The sequence below is a fragment of the Scardinius erythrophthalmus genome (genome assembly GCF_964197995.2).
Source record: "Scardinius erythrophthalmus genome assembly, chromosome: 19".
Classification (NCBI taxonomy): Eukaryota; Metazoa; Chordata; class Actinopteri; order Cypriniformes; family Leuciscidae; genus Scardinius; species Scardinius erythrophthalmus.
The window spans coordinates 17,306,074-17,326,678 of NC_138239.1; the positions used below are offsets into that span (position 1 = coordinate 17,306,074).

The window sequence follows — 20,605 nt, forward strand, 5'->3', positions numbered from 1 at the left end:
TGATGTGTATACAACAAGTAATAGAATATGTATTCTTGAAATCTTTCGTTGTTCTTTTTTATTTGACCTTATTTACAGATATAAACATTCACAACTTAACAATCAATGTACCTAATTCTGGCAGCAAAGAACCAAAATTGTATCAATGATATAAAAAATACTATGAAAGTCTCTCAAATAAAAAAGGTGGACAAGAGTTTTAACTGCCTTTTTGCCCAGCAAAAGCTTATGCTTTAGTTTCAGAGGGTAAGAGATCGAGAATGGAGGCAAAGGACTTTGGCCTCTCTAGAACCACCACAGGCTTCAAGAACTGAAGCTGTTTTATAGCTTGGTCACCACAGCCCGCTAAAGCCCTCTCCAAAATCAGACGGAGATTCTGGATAGAGGTACACTCTCCTTTAGAGATCAAGTGCCTCAGTGGGGATGACCGAAACTTGCGGCTTCGAGAGATGGGGGCTCCTCTCTGAGTGTTTTCTTTGACCGAGCAGTTCCGTCTGAAACAATCTCTGCGGCGAGGTGGATCAGGCTTGAGACAAGGATTAGTAACTACTGTAGCCCATGGCTTTTCATATTTGATGTCCTCCTTCTCTTTAATGAAATTCAAGAATGACGACTCAAAGCCCATAGGTTTGTAAGTTGCAATATCAAAAGCTCGTGGTGCTAGACTGTGCGCTACAGGATCCTTTGGGATTGGCGAAAGAGAGACTGGCGGTGGTGGTTCAGAGAGTTCATTCCTCCGTCTGAGGGGCTGCCGAGTTGGTGTGGGAACTGATATGGAAACAGTAGAAGGAATGTTAATAGATTTACTGTCTTTATCAGAGGGTTCAAATGAACTTTCATCAACAGCAATTCTGAGGGTAGAGGGTGGTGAGAGGTCAAGCGGTGGAGGTCGAATAAGGGGAGGTGCTGTTAACTCAGAGTCTGACCTGTCTTTGTTGCTTGGACTCTCCTCAGAAACAGGCTCCTCAGGGTGCCCGCTTGACTTTGGGGAGCCATAGAGCAAATCTTCAGCTGCAATAAGCAAACTTGTGTCGGGGTGTGGCTCCCCTGAAAACTCAATTACTTCATGTCCCTTTGCTTCGTTTTTGATTGAATGGAGGCTCATTGGCAGTGACTGGCCACCTGGGGTCGCAGGCTCAGACTGATACTCCATCTTGAGGACGCCATTTGGAATCCTTGCTAAATCAGGTATAGCAGACACAGCAGATTTCTTTTGTATAATCTCTTCTAACTTTTCTGCAGTGTAACATAATTTGTCCTTATTGTCAGTGAACTCTTTGCGTGTAAGTTTGTGAACCGCAATATAATGTCGACTCAAACTACTCATTCTAGTTACTACAGAGTCACAGTTCTGTAACATGCAAGGGAAGGCCACAGACAGGCAGCGGTCTTGGCACATCTGCAAAGCCTCCTCATGTGTTCGGAAGACAATCTGGTCAAATCTTTTTTTTTTGTTGATTGTTGGTGTCTTGGGTACCTTGTCCAGCATCTCCTCTGCATTTTCTTCAACGAACTCAAAGTTCTCCTCAGATGGAGCGATTTCCTGATCCTCGATGCAGCATCTCAAAGGTTGCTTGAGAGAAAGCTTTTGGGAATCTTTCGATGACTGGGAAGAAGGTGAGATGATCAACTTCGTTTGGCATCCACTATTTGACTCATCTTTTTTAGGTGTACTCTGGAGACGCACAACAAGGGAATCAGTTGGATCACAGTGCCTATAGAACACATGCTTTTTATAGCTCATTTTGAACTTGCTGTTCACAGAAGTAGCAGCTGGATTCAGTGAAGTCTGGTTCTGGTGAAACTGACTTGTGTGACGCAAGAGGCTGCTTTTGAGATGGTAGGACTCATTGCAGTTAGCATAGGTACACTTGAACCTTGGTATGGGCTCCTCTGATGAGGCCCTCTGTCTTTTTGGTATGTTCTTAGATTTGCAGGACACTTTTGATGTAATTTTCTTTCTGTTAAAGTTGTGCTCTTTACGGTAGTGTTTAGTAAGACTAGACAAATTGTTAAATTGCTTATCACATCCTTTGTGTTCACATGGGAAGCACAACTGTGAGCGGTTATAGTGATGCACTAACTGAAGGTGGCCAACAAGGGCATTCTGATTGCCAAAGGCAGCATTGCAGTTTTTGTGCACACAATGAAAGGGTTTATTGTATTTAGTGAGGATGTGGCTCAGATTCCCTTTAGCTACCAAGCGGCGGCTTCCCCTAACATCAACCGCTTCGTGGTTTACATCAGCATCAGTTTCAGAAGGGACTTGCCTTTTCTCTTCAGCTTTAACTTTACCATTTTTCCTATCTAGTTTTCTTTTCCACAACTGATAATCTTTTTTTTGGCATCTCTGTTGCCAAAGGTGTTTGTCCCGTATTTTGGTTTTAATGTCATCCATCTTCAAAGATTGTGACTTCTTCCTGTTTCTCATTTTAGATGACAACACAGGTGCTTTGTCAACTAGTCTCCTTTTAAAAGTGCAGCTCATCTGTTCAACAACAGCTTTATTTATGTGATGCATCTGTATATAGTGGATCATCAATTCTTTTTTGTTTCTGTAGCACTTGGAGCAGAGATGGCACTTGAAAGGCTTGAATATTTGAGGATGAAACACCTCCATCTCTTTCACCTTTTCCTCAGTGTAACCATGAATCTTAATGTAGTGGTGCATTAAAGCACGACTAGTAACACTTTGGTAGTGGCAACTCTTAGCTTCGCAGGTGTAAGGTTTGGTTGTGGCCTGCACAAGGAACTCGCTTTGTGGCTGATTGTTCTCCAAAACAGAATCTTCAGTGCTATCAGGTGTTTTGAGAGGCTCAAATGTTTCAGATTGAAATACCTCCATCTGTTGCACTTTCTCCTCAGAGTATCCATGAATCTTAATGTAGTGCTGCATTAAAGCACAACAGGTAACGCACTGGTAGTGGCAGCTTTTGGCTTCGCAGGTGTAAGGCTTGGTTGAGGGCTCGCTTTGTGATTGCTCCTTCTCAGTGTCTTTAATGTGGTCATGTGTTTGTGGCAATTCTGACTTGCTTAACAGCCTCTTTGAATCACTACTCACTACATGAGACCTCACCTCTTTTTTGTTGTTTGCTGCTTTGGCAGGTGACCTTGCATTCAAGGTAGGTGTGCAAGTGCTCTGGGAATTACGCATAGCATATCTAGTGCTGGGAGAATTAAGGCTTAGTTGACTCAATCCAAGCATGATTTCGGTTAATGCTGCACAGAGTTCCACATTTGAAAGGGTTGCATCACAATCTACAGACTCAGGAGCAGGCGAGATATCCTTTTTGTGATTGGATTCCTCTGTAGATGACTTTTTTAGAGTCTTATCCTGGCCACTTTGATGCAATTCATTGGCTTGAGTCTTTGAATGCTGTTCTTGTACTTTCTTCTTGCATAATGGATCCTCCTCGTTGAACTCACCTGGATGAGCAATTTTTAAGTGCTTCTGGAGTTCTCTTGCAGTAGTGAAAGTCCTTTTACACTTTTTTAAGCCACATGTAAACTTTCTCCCATCAAAGCAGACAGCAACACACGTCAACGAGACCTTAGATTCACTGTTCGCCAAGAGCTGTGAAGAACTTGAACCAACCTTTTGGGCACCATTCTCTACTTCTGCATTTGACCCAGAACCCAAGTCACTTTCTACAACTGGGAGCAAGAGTTTCCTTCTCATTTTTCTCTGTGTCTCAAAGTCTTTCTCTGTGAAAGTGATGTCATGAGTGGCCAAGTGCTGTAGAAATTCCCTGCGAGAGTAGAAAAAGTTCTTGCACCCTGCACTGGTGCAAGTGTAAGCTGCATCGCGGAAGTGCTGCGCCTCATGGTGGTAGAGCTGCCCAAGGTCACAATAAGAGAAACTGCAGCCTTTCAACTCACAGCCGTAAGACAAACGGAACCCATGACTATGCTTATGTGCTATAAGTTCATTGGTGGTGTCAAAACGGGCCCCGCATCCTGTAACTACACATATGTAAGGATGATCTCCATAATGGACCCACCGGTGCTGGCGATGGTGATAGGCTGTCATGAAGGTCTTCCGGCAGAAAGTGCACTTCTCCCGGCGGTCTTTCATCTCCAGATAATGTTTCAAATTGGGGTCTTCACTATCATGCTCATTTTTTATGTGTACACCCAAGTACTTAAAAAGTTTAAAATTCCTTGAGCAGTTAGTGGCTGGACACTGGTAAACATCACGATCCTGTAACTTAAAGTATGCGTTGATGTAGTCAAATGTAATATAGTCATTGTCTACTTGCTTATCAGGCACACTGGCAGCTTGCTCTAATATATGTTCTAATACAACAGGGTCATGGGTGGACTGATAGTACATGGCAAGGGAAGGGTCTAAAGGAATTTGACCAGGCTCTAGCTCATCCAAACTATCCTCCTTGAAATAATGTTGCAGGTCCACCTTCTTCTTCACTTTTTTCTTTTTCCAGTGACCCTTTGCAGGAATCTGAATGTGTTTTTTGGAGTGGGGCGCAAACTCCTTTTTACTTTTAAACTTTTGTAGACACACAGGGCATGTCCACACGTCATTTTCCATGTGTTTTCTGGCATGGTGACAGATTCGTGTCTCCACCACTTGTTTATGGCATATCTGGCAGATAAATTTATCCTTCTGATGCATGTCGGATCTCTTAGAGACGTCTTGTGAGTCTTTTTTCTTTGAGACTTTTTGTCCTTTTTCCATTTCCGTTTTTTCCGCTGTCTGCTCTTGCTCAGTGCTGCTAAATACATTAACCTTACATTCATTTTCTCCCTCCTTCCCAACCTCTTCATTCAAAACTGCTCCAAGATTACACAGCTCCTCGGATGCTGCTTCATCCTCTACTTCTTCCTCAGGTTCCAGCCCCAGTAACTGAACACAGTAGCGTTTCAATGTCTTCCAGTCCCAGAATTCAGGGTCAAATGGCCAATGTGCTTTCAGAGAAAGTAAAAGCTCGCAACGCAGAGAATTTGGAATAATGGCATTCTCCTCATCATATTTTTGATCAGGACGTGTGTAGAGCTCCTCAAGGACATCAAAGGCTTCCTGAGCAGGACTTAAGAGGAATTCTGTAAGCTGACAAGCCCTTATCACCTCCAGATCATCAGGGAGGAGACAGACAACAGCTTTGCAGACCATTGTTTTTGCATCTACGTCATCTTGCTTTGGAAGCCGAAGAGCCTTCACGCACAGGTCAACTGACACTGCAAGGCCAAGCTGCATTGCCTGAAAAATACAATAGACTAAAATTCAGAAACAGCTTAGTGTACATTAAAGGGATAACCAAATAATTAGGGAGGAAACAGGTCTATTTACCTCTGTCTGAATTACACGAATGAGGAATAGGAGATGGTAGATAGTCCTGGCAATGGCTGCAAACTGGAGACACCGTTCAATAAATGATTCAAGGGACACATCAATTCTTCTCTGCAGTTTGCTCCAAAGGAGGGTTAACTCCCTGACAGACACCATAGAAAAAAAAACCTTCATTAGAGAAGACATCTGAGCAAAACAAATACACCCATTCATGGCCTTTACTCCATAATTTACCTGTGCACCCTAGTGTTGCACGATATACCAGTACTAAAAATGTATCGCTATACCCTGCAGTAAAAACGGTATGATTGCTGAATTGCTTGAATGAAAAAATCAGGATGTGCTTGATTTTCAAATGAATTAAGCACAATAAACTGCAAAAAACTGTCCGCCTTGGAGAGTATTCACATGAACACAGTCGGTTTTGTCAGTTAACTTAAACAGTTAAAAGGAAATTGGACGTGTATCAGTATATTGGGAGAGTTGGGGTACTCAAACTCTGGACTCACTCAAGTACAACTTTGCACGGACTTGAGGCATGTTGCATGAAGCTATCTGAACAAACTCTGAGTTTCAGAGTAGGTTTGGAGTTGACAAATCCATATAAATCCAACCTGGTTTAGATCAGGTTCAACAGATTCACAACGCTCTGTATAAATGTTCTGTCAACTCAGATATAGTTTCAGAGTTTGCGATTAACTCTGAAAGCGCGTGCACCTGAAAGTGTGTCACGTGCAGCACACAGCCAATCATACGGAACATCACTTTGATTCACTTCTCAAGAGAGAGTCGCGCAATTTAATTCTGTTGAAAATTAAAAATCATTATGAAAGAAATATCATGAAATTAAAGGCATTTACATGGCAGGAATAAACACTGCTGCTACAGCGAACATTTGTGAAGGCAGTGCAAAGAAAAAATCTGACTACATCAATGCATGTGAATCAAACAAATGGGCCTAATAATTTAAATATTTTCACAAAGAGCTCAAAAGAGTACACATAAGCTTAATCTGTCTTAAAGCTTTATATATTAAAGTATGTATTATTAAATTTATTTAAATTTAAAAGCAAAGTTTAATATTATCAATTAATATAATTAAATGAATATATTGTATGAATATACATAATTCATATAATATAAATATAATAAATAATTAGCAGCAAAAGATGAGCAATTTTGTCTAAAATGTTTTCTCTATAAACTGCTTTAATTTGGAGTGACAGATACGGGGGGGAGTGGCTTTATTGAATCTTTACTTACAGCTGATTGGTAGAGTTTTGGCCCGCGATCCCTAACCCAGAATCTCTAACTCCAGAGCATGTTAGCCATGTAGCATAAGTTACCATAGCAATGAAACCAGCTAAAAACCAATCCACCTTCTTGAGCCCGAAAAACCAGAGTTTGCACAAACTAATCTTGAACTTACCTGGGTAGAAACTAAAACCGGCTTTGTGCAAAAGACCATTGGAGTGCATTTTTACTCGGACTTGAGCGTTTGAGAATCAAAATATGGAGTCTGACTCAGACTCGATTGGTTTAAGACTCGTACTTGACAAAAGCTTGAACCCAATCGAACTCGAACCCAATACTATATATTGGATTCGTGCTTTAGGTCTTAAAATGACGACAGCCTAATAAACATGCTGTTGTCTATGCTGTTAATGTTAATCAAAAACAAAAGAAACGTGCGCTTCAGGTGCGTGCGGCTGTGGTCACAGATAGCACCGTACCAGAGTTCGTTTGGAACCGGACCGAGACTGGGTCTCGGTACGGTTATTTGGTCCGCACCCGAGTGTGATTGCTGTATTCACACCTGCCCAAGGGGGGAAACGAACTTGAGTTCGATTCAATCAAACCAATCAAGTCAGGTGTGAATTCACCCTTAGTTAAATATACATACAAAGACAGTTCATTGCGTTTTGGTTATAAAAGGTCCTCACCAGGAACAGTACAAGCTGTCTTGTTGTAGCTGCTGTGTAAAATATGTGGTGCACAGGATGAAGGCTGTGCTCTCATCCCCCTCAGAATCCATGTTGCAAATAATGTCCAGGACATCTTTTGCATCTATTCTAGAAATCTTATAGACAAAGGGAGAAATGGTAATATAATTTAGTTTATTAACAAACGCATCATGATAAAGTTCAACCATATCAGACACAATAATTAAGTAAAACTGTATACTTTACCTCTAAAATAGCTTCCTCACCAGGCAGCATCTGGCACAGTTGGGTGACAAAGGTTTGGCGAAAAGTAGACTGACTAGGCAGGAGGCTACAGTTAGCACAGGCTTTGTTAAGGATCAGTGCTTTCTCTACCTCCCCTACTTTCTCCAAGTGTTTGATCCGCATTTCCATAAAACCTTCTCCCTCCAAAGCAAGATAGGCATTCACTGTTCCAGAGGAAGGCAACGGTAAGTAAACAGCTGACTGTGTTTTAATGCAGATATTAACATTGTTGTAAGGTCTGATTTTAGACATCACATTCTTCATTAAAAATCCCTTAAACTGGTTAAACTTCAGACATTTTGTGTAATAAAATGTCAGCCTGTCCACATCGCTGAATAAACCAAAAACAAAATGTTCAATCAAGGAAAAAGAAATGACATGTTGAGATAGTTAACCCTTATTGTGGGCATAATGAAAAAAATTGCAATAATATAATGTTACTCACCCTCATCTGGGTCTGTGGGCTGACCGGTAAGAAGTGAGACCATGACAGGATTATTCCAAGCCCCACCTTCACCTGTGATGTTCAGAAGGGCATGCAAATCTGTACTGCCATACTGCAGCATGGCCTCATGGGCCGCCTGTAAAAAGTACAACCACACATTGAAAAATATATAAAGTCTATAGCATCTGCCTGCCAATAGCAAATGGTGTCCAGAAAACGGACACTGAATGTTAGATCAAATGCCACTGTATTTTTCTGTATTGTCTAGGGTGACTGTACTTGCTATACAGATTCCCACTGGAAAATGTACAGTACTGTGCAAAAGTCTTAGGCATGTTAATATCCCCTGTCTTAGCTCACTGAATACCCGTACAGACTGTCTGTGACAGGGGTCTTTAATAGGGGGCTGGCAACATTTGGCGGAACTTTATTAAAGTCAAACCATAAATGGCAGGCCCCTTCAATATTAAATTAGAAATATAAAAATAGGCCTGTCGCGATAGTCGATAAGTCGATTAATCGCACGATAAAATAAATGAGCTCGATAATTTTTCCGGCCACAATAATTCCATTTGCATGCTTGTTTGTTTTCCTCGTCTCTCTCTCTCTCTCTACCAAAGAGACTGGATGACCACTCTCGCTCGGTTCTTTAGCGTATAGGAGGAGTGAACCCTCTTGTCAGTTGAATGGACTTTGTGTGGGGAGGCGGCGCCGCGGCACTTGTCAGTCACATGGTCTTTGTATGGGAAAGCGCCGGCGGGAGTGTTTGCGGCTACTGCCGGGAGAGAGAGAAGACGCTAGTTGTGAGTTGCGACAGCGAGCCCGATCACATGAAAATGCGTATCTATACCACGAATGTTATTTCTCGTGCCATTTATTCGCTAAAAATAGTTTTTGCGTGCATATGATACGCTCTTTATGGCGTGTAATACGCACGCACTCCTCACCCCTAATCCTAACCAAGTATTTTCACTGCGTAGCATACACGCAATAAAGTGCGTCTCCGTCTTCCCGACAGTACACAATCACTTGACAAAGTAACAGGAGGACAAAGTAACAGGAGTAACAGTGCAAAATTGTGCGATATGGCTTTTTGAGGCTTTTTTTTATTTGTTTACAAAGGTCCTAACTGTCAGTTTTGCCTGTTATGGAATGTATCACTATTTAATAATGTCTAAAGCCTAATGTTTAATATTTTTTGAAGTGCAATTTTGTTTACATCCATTTTATTTATTAACAGACATTTATTTTGTTAACAGACACTGAGAGTCCATTGCTTTCATTGTTTTTGGTTGTTTTGTTCATTTTTTTGGATATTTAAAATGTTTTCCGTTTTCAATGTTTAATATTCTTTAGAAATAAAAGTTTATAGATCGTTGAAAAGGTGTACCTGCATTATTATGCCATTATAATTATATTAAATGAAAATGGTCTCAGAACGACAATATTATTGTTTATCGCGATAATTTCTTGGACAATTTATCGTCCAGCAAAATTTGTTATCGTGACAGGCCTACATAAAAATAAATGCATTGAAATATATTTAGAAAAAAAATGTAATGTACAAGTACAGTGAGATTTTGTACATCAAAATTATTATTTTAGTGGCTTTATGTTGTATGCATCATGAAGCATGTAAATACATAAATACGCTACTATAGTGGTGTAACGGTACACGACGAACATGAGGGGGAGAAAACTAAACATAAAATTGCATCTTTTTTTAATTAAGCTTACAAATGTGTGTGTGTTTAAAGTCCAACTGAAATCAAAATTGACCCTATTTACTTTGTTAGCGCATATTACTAGTCTTGTGGTGAACAATTAATCCGTGCAAATTAAAACACAGAAAAAAATTGTTTGCCGTCGTAATCTTTAATCAAAGTCTGAAAAGTTACTTCCGGTCTGGAATTCTCTGATGACGTAGGTTTGAGGACTTGGGTTGGGAAATGCTTAACCGCTCCCCTCAAACCGTTAGTCTGTAATGAGCGAGAGATAGAGAGGAGGAGCGCTAAAGTAAAACCCTGCCCTCTGTTCAATATTCCTTTTCACTGGGAAATACGTCACAGCACTGGAGAAAAGTTGTTTGCAACTTCCGGTTCACGCGGACTTTAAATAAATTCTATTAGAATTAATTTTCTTAAGGGTAAAAAAAATCTATCTTAGCTAATGCTGTAAACTATATTGGGGGCCCTTAATTACACATTACTATAATATTAACGGTTACAATTAACAACAGAGCCCAAATTATTAAATTTAGTTGCTATTTATCTTTGGATATAATAAATCAACACTCAAAAAAAAAAACTTACTGTAAATTACACATAAGGCAACTTTTGCAATAACTTCTAATTTTCTACTCAAATTCATTTTTTAACTATTATAATTTACACAGTGACTGTCATAACTTGTTTTCATGACAAATTTATTTAAACATACATTAAATAATCAAGACATTACTAACAGGTTAAGAAAATATAATGAATAGGCTAATATAGTGCATATGCTTCTCTCTAGAGTTCATTTAGCGAACTAACCTGGAGTCGAAACTAAATGCCTGTGGTAAATGTAATGCTATGCGAAATATTATTCTGTTTTATCTCTGGAAGATGTTTTATTGATATCTTTCCGCAGTTGAAACACTGGTTGAGTGATGTCAACTATTGGAATTTGCATCGAATCTGACTGAATGTATTCGTCAAGCGTCTGCATGCACCGTACCCCTACTACATATAGGTCAGCCTTTAAAAAGCCTTTTAATTTTGCCACTTCTATTCAGTCAGAATTAAACTTTTGATCTATCTTGGACAACAAATTCATTATTATATCTTACCTGAACTGAACCATGGAACTGCATCCAGGCGTCCAAAGGTATTTCATTTTGAGGCACAGACAACAACAATTCAAGGCAACTCCTGTAGATGATCACAACATTTGGACAGAATTATGTCAACATAGTTTTAAAAGGTATACTGTTTTTTTATGAACAAGTGAGCCAGCAGACAACTGGACAGAATTTAAATTGTGTTTCTGAGTGTTTGTGAAAAAAAATAAATTCTAAAAATAGCACTTACAATGCAAGTCTTTTGAGCACAAGGGCAACACTGGGGGAGTCGCCTGTGAGATGTGGCCTGGCAGCAGCAAAACAGTTGATTGACAGACAGTAAACTTCCAATAGAGGCAATCCATGTTCCACTGAATTCCTGCTCCCAGCGTAATGCATTAAAGCCTACAAGTATAACCAAATAAACAAGATCATAAAAATAATCAAGCCATTTTAACACCACACTCAAGTCAAGTCCAATTTACTGCTCTTCAGAGGTCCAGATATTAAAACACACAAACAATAAAAGTCTGTTAAAGTGTAACCTAACTTTACATCTAAATTCATGCTGTATGAACCATTTGAGCAATTTCTATGCATATATGTACACTAACGTTCAAATGTTTGGGATCAGTACGGGTGTTTTCTTTAAAGAAATTAATACTTTCATTCAGCAAGGACACATTAAATTGATAGTTATGACAGTTAAGACATTTATAATGTCAAAAAAATTTCCATTTCTAATCTTTGAACTTAGTTTCTATTCATCAAGGAACCTGGAAAAAGCAGTTTCCACAAAAATATCAAGCAGCACAACTGTTTTCAACATTGATAATAATAAAAATAAATGTTTTTTTTTTTTTACTTTTTCACTCATGGTTATTCCAAAAACATATCTGTGAGTAAGATCAGTCAACTCAGTATGTTCACGTGAACACACAAAGACATTCTTAACAGAGCCAGCATGTGCTTAAGTCAGCATGGAAACTGAAGCATTCTTTTATGGCGATAGTGTGAATTATAATTAAAAACATAACTATATTGTGTGAAATCTGCCCCGCCCAGTGAAGCCTCATCAATAGATGAGGTGCTGAATAGCAGCTCTGAAGTAAACTAACCTTGGAACATAACCTGTCCGGAGTAGGTTATGTTCAGAGAAGTTGCTACGTCTACTTCATACCCTGAAAGTTACCTCAGAAACCAAAAGTTGAAGTTATCTGCATGCTTGTCCATAAACCCAGGTCTGGTGGTGCATAACCTGCTTTGTGGATGGTACTAGACTAGTTTATATACACTCCTTGTTCTTTCATATTCATAGAATCTCCACCATATATATATATATATATATTTTTTTTTTTTTTCTAATAACGTAATATTGACGGAACGCAAAAGGCGGAACTATAAGCGGACGTGCAGTGCGCGGACAGTCTGTGGCGTGCACATAACAGAGACGCGCACATACATAAACGCATGATGGATGAGCGCCAAATTCGAACGGCACCTTCTTCGTTAAAAGCTAACGTATGTAAAATTGGCAATTTCATTGTTACCCATTTAGTGTTTTTGTATGAGAGCTGCTTTCTGTATTGTTTAGTTTTCACATCAGTACACTGTTTAAACCGATTTGTTATACGTACATTATACTGCAATATGTGCAATTTCAGTCACAAAAAGTTACATTTTGACTGTGCTCTCGGCAGACGTCATTCACTTTTTATAAGCTGTTTTTGATTGTAGTATACAGTACAGCAAACATTTCAAGTCATAACTCTATTATTTTATTATTTAGTTGTGTATAAGAGTGGCTTTGTATGTTACTAATTGGAGCTACAGTAAGTTGTTCAAAAATGTTCATTTTGTCTTAATGATTAAATTGGACAATTTTCTTCTAGAAAGACAAGGTGTTCAGGTGGAGAGAAAACTTTTTCTTTACCTTGACATGTTTCGACTGCAACCTGCAGTCTTCCTCCACCTGAACACCTTGTCTTTCTAGAAGAAAATTGTCCAATTTCTACAGTATGTTGGTTCTGATCTACTTCCTAAAGGAAATAAGCCTTTCATTTATTTGTTATTGTTTAGTTAAACTTGATGAGTCACAACACAATGTGATGTATTCATTTCTGTGTTCTACAGAACATAAGCTACAAACAAATAATTCTGAAGTTATAACTACACGACACAAAGTGCTTTGAGTTGTTGTTACTCAAAAGAGAAGTAATTCAGCATCTGACTTTTTTTAATACTGCAATCACTTTGTAGTGTATTTTCGTTTACTGTTGTGAAATGGAAAATCAATAATCGCTAATCGAGAATCGGTAATAATCGTAATCGAATCGGGAAATCAGACAGATTAACCACCCCTAAAAATAACTAGCTTCCGGCAGAAGGAGCACTTTAATCATAAACTGATGCGCTTTGATGGACTTCCAAAGACATACAGCCATTCACTCCCATTATAAAGCTTGGAAGAGCCAGGACATTTTTTCATATAACTCTGATTGTATTCGTCTGAAAGAAGAATCTCATATACACCTAGGATGGCTTCAGGGTGAGTAAATCACGGGCTAATTTTCATTTTTGGGTGAACTATCTGTTTAAAAAAATATATTGTTATATGGTAGTAGAATTATGCTCAAAAAACAAGACAAAGGTGGAGGAGGCCTGACTTCTGCAGAATGCTGACAAGGGTCTTTTGAGAGCCTGGCTCTAACATGTTAGCATACTGTCTTTACCACAAACCTACAGGTCCACACAAGGGAGGATGTGAGGAGAAACCCCAGATACAACACTTCCACAGCACTCCATCTGTGCTGGGATGCTCTGATTGGACCTTAGGGATGGAAGCAGATGAAACTGGAGCACAGAGCAACTCCAGATAACCTCCTCGTTCCTGATGTACACATTCAAACTCTCCTTTCACAAACATCAAACCTCAATGATGTTAAATCCCAGCTGTTATCTTCCCAGCTGAGGAAATGCCATATTTAACCTCTACGACTAAGATTAGGAGAGTTTCCCTCTGGGTAACTGGGTATAGCCCTGTTAACAAGCGTCACCCCAGAGCAGCTGGGATGCTTTCTTCTGGGACTCTTGATCACTTGAGTGAAGCAAGTGGCAGCAAAATGTATTTTGCAGCCAGGGCAGTCTAGCAACTCTCCATTGACTTTCGAGCTGCAAAAACCTAAATTGGGTCAGGCCAATCACGTTGTGTATAGAGTAGGCAGGGCGGGCTTAACATATGACGACAGAGTTGCGACGGTTACCTGCCACTTGAAAACAAAGAATGGCGGCTGCTGCTGGACAACAGTCTTTTGAATCGGCTTTGTCTGCGACTCTGGAGGACTTGGAGTTAGGTTTTTCTTTGAGAAAAGAGCATAGAACAGCACTTAAGTCATTCTTAAAAAAAGGAAGAGGTGTTCGTAGTTTTGCCGGCCAGATATGGCAAAAGTTGAATCTATCAACTAGCTCCGCTGTTGGGAAAACGCTCTGGTTGGGTGAAGCGCTGTCCTATTGCGTGCAGAGAGAATTTGAAAGACAGCCGTTTATCCCGCCCCTCAGATTGAGCCGTGTCTATGGTGAGTTGCCAGACCCAACATCTTGATGTAGGTCTGGCTTGCCAGGCTAGCAATTTGCAGTTTCAGAAGAGAATAAAATTGACCTGACTGGGTTCAAACTAACAAGGCACTGTTCTAAAACATTTAGAGCTTGTCCACTTTAGACCACTTCCAGGGGTAACTCGACCGGATTGCTTTAGTGTAGACGCTCATGTGATTGAATGTGTTCGAACAGCCAGAAAAGACCGCCAACTCAGCCTACTGATTTAATGCGTAAACATTATGGGAAGCATGCTAGCCAGACGGGATTTAAACTCTGTTGGCATTAAGACCAAAGTTTGGTTTGAAGATGAAAACATACCAAGCACAATGTTCTCTCACCATTCCTGATTTCTATCACACACTCACAGCGTTCGGCGTGGTCTTGCAGCTTCATATGTTTTGTCGTATTCTCCGGGCGTATGTAAATTGCGTGAGCTTATTTTGTCCATTAGATCAAAAGATCTGAAAAAACCCATACATTTACCAACCCTGCCCTTTGAAGAAATCAAGTGGTTGTATTAATGTATTACACTCTTCTGTGAATAGAATATTGAACTGGAGATCACTAAACTGCAAGCTTACCGGTGTTTTCAAAAAGCCAGCGATTTTATCCGCAGTGAAGAGATGTTTGACATGTGCACATGCTTGCCAGGTTGAGAAAAAGTAAAACACTTAGTTAGCAGATATTTACGTATTGAACAAGTTTGAAGCTTTGATTGAGGGATTAGTTATGTTCCTCTGAGGGCCAGATTAAACCTTGTGCTAACCTATACAGGGCTCCAGACTGCGACCAAATGGTCGCATTTTGCGACCAAAATTTGAGAGTGTGCGACTGAATTTTACACCCAGTCGCACATGTGCGACCAGTAATTTATTTTTTTATTTTTTCACGTTAAACGTGGAAGGGGCGCGTCAATGAATCTGGAATGTGTGGCAGGCCAATGAGTGTGAGAAGAATAGGGAATGGCCACTGTAACTGGCTAATGTGTGGAGGGGGAGGGTCCTAGAGATAATCGAGCGCGCGTAAACGTCCGTGGGAAGGAGACGGAGACAAATATCAATGTCACGGACAGACAGGATGATGATGATTCAGAGTCAGAGGTTTGTAAGGTGATAAAGGCCTGAACCCACTATTTTCGGGAAGACTGGCTACGAGAATTCAGCTGGTTGAGGTACTGTAAGGAGATGAACTCCATGAGCTGCGAATGTGGCAGTCGCTACCCCAGAACTGCGGGGAAAACGAAGTTTGCAGACAGTGCAGGCACTTCGCAGTTTAAACACTCAATCTCAGCCTCAAGCTTAGAGTATGCCGTGACATGTTAATAAATAAAAACAAAATGAAAGTGGAAAAAACTGCGCTACTCAGCACTCATTCTGCTTCACAGACCGTTTAATAGTTCGACCCAATAATAGACAGCGCAGAGCTCCTCTCGCCAGTCGCGGGCCGATCGCGATCACGCGAAACAGTTACATCGTGGAGATCCAGTGAAGAAAACCATTGAGTTCGCGACAGAATTAATAACATTGCTGCGAGATCCAGTGAGAAACATTCAGATTTGACGCAGAATTCTCTGTTATAAACCATATCAGATCAAACAGCGCTGACGTGGAAACCAGGAGAAACATGTGCAATGAGCGAACAAGTTATTGAAGGCTTTAGGTCCACAGATTAGCAACAATCACCTTGGATTTACTGTAGTAACACTAACTGTAACTATGGTATACTGTGGTTATAACAGTAGCCTACACATATTTTTCCAGCACTTCAAAACTATATTATCATATTTAAATGTTATTTTTAATAATGTGTTGACCAAACATTTTTTGTTCATCCTTTAAAGACCTATTTATAAAACTAAAAGTTTCAAGAAGTAGGGAAACTCACACTTATTTAAAAAAAAAAAAAAGATAAAGATTAAATTCCTATTGTAAACATAGCTGCAGAGGACGCTTACTGGCTATTTTCACTCCCTAATATATATTTTGTCACTCATTTTGCTTTTGAATTAATATTAAGACATTATGAATGATAATAATAAAAGTTAACTTTATCTATACACCTCAAATTAAGCTCAGTGCTTTGTCATCCCACAGTGCTACCAAATACTTTCTGTAGAACTTAGTGCCACTGCCCTCAAATGTTAGTCTGGAGCCCTGTGAACTTAAAATAAAACTGCACATTGTAATTTCTGTACGTTAAGGCTATTTATTATCAAAGCATTTGTCAGTAATACAGTTATTTTGGGGGAAAATGTGAATAATTGCATTGCAAGGTGATTTAAGGTGTGCCCCTAAATTTTCTGCTTGCGCTCCTAAAATTTTAAGTCAGGGGCTACAGCGCTCCTAATAAAAAAAGTTAGTCTGGAGCCCTGCTATATTATATTTATTAGGCTAATTTCAGCACATTTCCACTTTGTTTTAAACGCTGTTCTTGTATTGAAATTAAGCGAGGCACACTGCTGAGCACGGGCTGCGGAATCGATAGAGAAGCAGCTGTATCGATTCTCGTATCGACAAGTAGTATGTAGTATGCCCTAGCAGACAGGTAGTATGTGTGGCAAGTGACATCTGGCAGGAGTCAGGACCAAGTCCTGCTGGATCGGTTGCCACAGCAACAGTGAAGCTGAGGAAAAGAGGCAGAGCTGAGATTCAAATGTAGTCTCCTAAATGGGGCCTCTGGGTTCCCAATGGGATACTATTAATGTGCTTGTCATGACCAAATTACAAGTTCAGCATCAACACTGAAAAATTAGCATTATGGTGTTATAGACACACACAAACACAAAAGTCTTTGCATGATTGACATGTGCTGTCAGAAATAACAGTTTTTAATCTTTAATCATGAATCAAGACAAAAAAAAAAACAACAACAAAAAAAATGCATGTGCGTAATCATTTCAACGTAGTCGTACCGCAAAATATTTGTATTAAAGGGATGGTTTGGAGTAATTTCAACCAAGGGTCCTTTGCACCATGACCTCGAGCCAAACACCCCCCCAGATGCTGTTTTTCCCTTGGTCGAACATTATTAAGGTTAGAGCTTATTTAGAGATATCAGCTGAATGGTGGCAGAAAGCGATGCATAAGGATGTAGTGTAACGACACCCAGTTCCAGGAATGCAATATTTTGTTGGTAGTACCAGTTTGCAACAATTGTTAGTTAAAGGAGAACTCCGTTTTTTTTTGTAAATTTGGAGTGCTGTCAGTACAGAGAACAACGACAAAAATCGGTGTTGCCTACACAGTGTTATCCTCTTTTTAAAATTTGCACCCTGTTGACTTAAATGGGGCAAGTTTTAAACCTGCTTTTAGCCTCTTAACATCCTTGATGTGTCATTACAAGTGCCCAGCCATGTGAGTGATTCCTTCAGAGTGAACGCGGGTGCAAATTTTAAAAAGAGGATAACTCGGTGTAGGCAACACCAATTTTTGTCGTTGTTCTCTGTACTGACAGCACTCCAAATTTACAAAAAAATTTGCTCAATGTTAAAATTGACCGGAGTTCTCCTTTAACACTAAGTTGTCAACACTTCGGAAAAACTACCAACTAGTACTAGTTGGTACTACCAACAAAATATTAGTGCATTCCTGGAACTGGGTGTCATTTCGCTACATCCTTATGCATCGCTTTCTGCCAGGACTTTTACGGGCTTTTCCCAAATCACAGAAGTGACCTCGATGTCCAGGTTACCGGTAGCATAAGCTATCAGGCAAGTGTTATTTACATAAACTCCTGATGTACTTACAAAGTACACTTTTTTCCAAAACTAAAAAGAGGACCAAAACCCAAAACTTTGCATTACTGAAAAAGCTTAAACTGGTTTCTAGAATTTGTATGTGGGGGTCATTAATCTTTCAAAATAAATTTTTTTGGTTCATTCCAGGAGTCTGAATGCAGTTTGCATTGAATATTGATATATGTGTGAATATTCCAAACTTTCAAAAAACCCTTTTAAACATAACCAAACTTGGTTGGTGTAGCGATTATGGCTTGTTAATAGCAATGTATTGCACTATATGCAATACAATGCACTCTGAGTTCTCTTATGTTCACATTTGCATAATCCCGAAACATTTCTGCCGTTACAGTACAACATTAATGATGACACAAGGTGGATCTTTTTCAATGAAAAACAGAACAAGGAGCATAATACACTACCATTTAAGTTTGGGGGTTTTAAATTTATTTTTTGAATTAGCCTAGTCTATTTTAGGCTCACCAGGGCTATATGTGATAATACAGAAATCAGTAATTTATTATATATTACAATAAAAAAAAAAATCTTTTAAAATATATTAAATAAAAAATAAATAAAAAATTCCTGTGATGGCAAAGCTGGCCAATGCAGCCATATCTTCAATGTCACATAACCCTTCAGAAATAATTCTAATATGCTGATTTGGTCCTCAAGAAACTTCTCAGTTGAAAACAATTGCACTTCGTAAAATTGTGGAAAACATGATACATTTTCTCAAGATTTTTGATGAATAAAAATACATTCATGATCGGGAAGGAGAAAGAGTGAGCAAGCGGGACATTTTGTAGAAAGACTGTAAATAGAGATGGCAGAGATATTACCAAAGAGGAAAAGGTCAAAGGAATATAATTGTAAAAAGAAGGGTTATGATCAGGCAAGAGCTAAGGCCCTGAATTAATATTGAAAAAAAAAAAACTTTCCAGAGCTGGAGAGACGGTAGAGAGGCCTGAAAACGGACGCCGAGGTTGCTTTTGTTTTTGCTCGATACGCGAGTTACATTTGGTTTTTATATGTTTTACAGAACCAAGATATGTTATTGTAATTGCTGAATCACAGTCTGATGTGCCAGTCATGTTGTATAGCATGTTCCATTATTTTGGAGGCAAAGGAATGAAGGCAAGGCTGTGTTTGATTGGGTGTTGATTTCAAATATCAACAGTGTTTCTCACAAATCGCTTACTGCACCTTCAATATAACATGACTGAAATTTGCCTCAAAATATACATAGTATTTTCAAATCAAAATAGTTTATTAATTGTCTATTTCAAGCCATGATTTTTTTTATATATATATAAAATATAAATAAAATGCTTTCACTAAACACAAATCATGCATACACTGTTCCCTAGCTGTAAACTTTGACAAGTAGTACTGGAGTGCAATTACTTAATTGTACTCTTATATTAAAAACAGTACCAATCATCATCAATCATCATCAAGAGGGCTGGTTCCAAAAAACAACAGTGTGAACGAAAACTGAACTAAGACCCAATCCTAAAATTAGATCTCAGTGTGAATGCAAAGAGAACTGGGACTCTTAAAAGGGGTTTGAGTTTGGACTCGAGGAACTCAAACACTCCCACTGTTGATTCGAAGTGACACGTGACAGGGGGCATCAAAGTTAGTGGAGACGAGAACCTGCACAAGATAAACACAACCGAGCCCCACCCCACTAACGTGCTGTACCCCAGTACAAGATATACCTGTTCAAACAAAACATGCAAATGCCGTTTCAGCAGGCCCTTAGAACCAAATCTCTAATACATGATTTTACAGACCACAGATCCGCAATCGTAAACACAAACTTATATCCGCATATACGGGGGGGGCAGGGGGAAGCGTGCAACACACTATGCACAGTATTAGCTAACTAACACAACCAAATGCAGCCTATTAGAAAATGAAACTTAAAAGCTTGCATCGTCTCTTATTTTGCTGGTCATTGGGCGTGCATGCCAACACAATTCGCTTGTAATTAGGCTCACTAAGCGGCCCAAGCGTTAAGATCACATCCACGCATGGTCGGTTGCAGCCACAACTCGCATCTGGTTAGCTAACGCGAGCCGCCACAGCTCAGAAATGTTGCATATAAACAATTCGCATGCATGCAGCGTTTTCGGCAGCGCGTACCTGGCAGAAGTTGTTGCAATACTCCGTGGACGATTCTTCAGAAACGTCTTGCTGCCGAAGTTCGGCTTCGAGTTGCTGAAGGGTGGCTTGCAGACTCTCCATAGCGAAAAATGTGTCCTCGTCGAGCAGCAGGCTGTGTCGGCCGCTCCAGTCGAGCTCCGCTTCTGCGTTCTCATCCGCCATGTTCACTGGCAGCCACGGCGCGTACGCACACATGCGGTCATGTGACGGCGAAGGGCCTCCTGCTCCAGGTGGGACGGAGGACGGAAGACGAAGATCACAACACATTGACCGCCCTGCCATAAATATTTATTTT

General features: G+C 39.8%; 1 protein-coding gene across 1 annotated transcript; it reads right to left on the minus strand.

Moving 5' to 3' along the window:
• Positions 1-37: 37 nt before the first annotated feature.
• rlf (RLF zinc finger) lies at positions 38-20,532 on the minus strand. The gene is made up of 8 exons (XM_081393854.1): positions 20,290-20,532; positions 11,056-11,210; positions 10,815-10,896; positions 7,982-8,117; positions 7,498-7,700; positions 7,252-7,388; positions 5,309-5,450; positions 38-5,218 (listed from the first exon to the last, which is right to left on the minus strand). Exons 1-8 carry the CDS (start codon positions 20,503-20,505, stop codon positions 227-229), a joined length of 6,063 nt encoding a protein of 2,020 aa, XP_081249980.1. The 5' UTR covers positions 20,506-20,532; the 3' UTR covers positions 38-226.
• Positions 20,533-20,605: the final 73 nt, after the last annotated feature.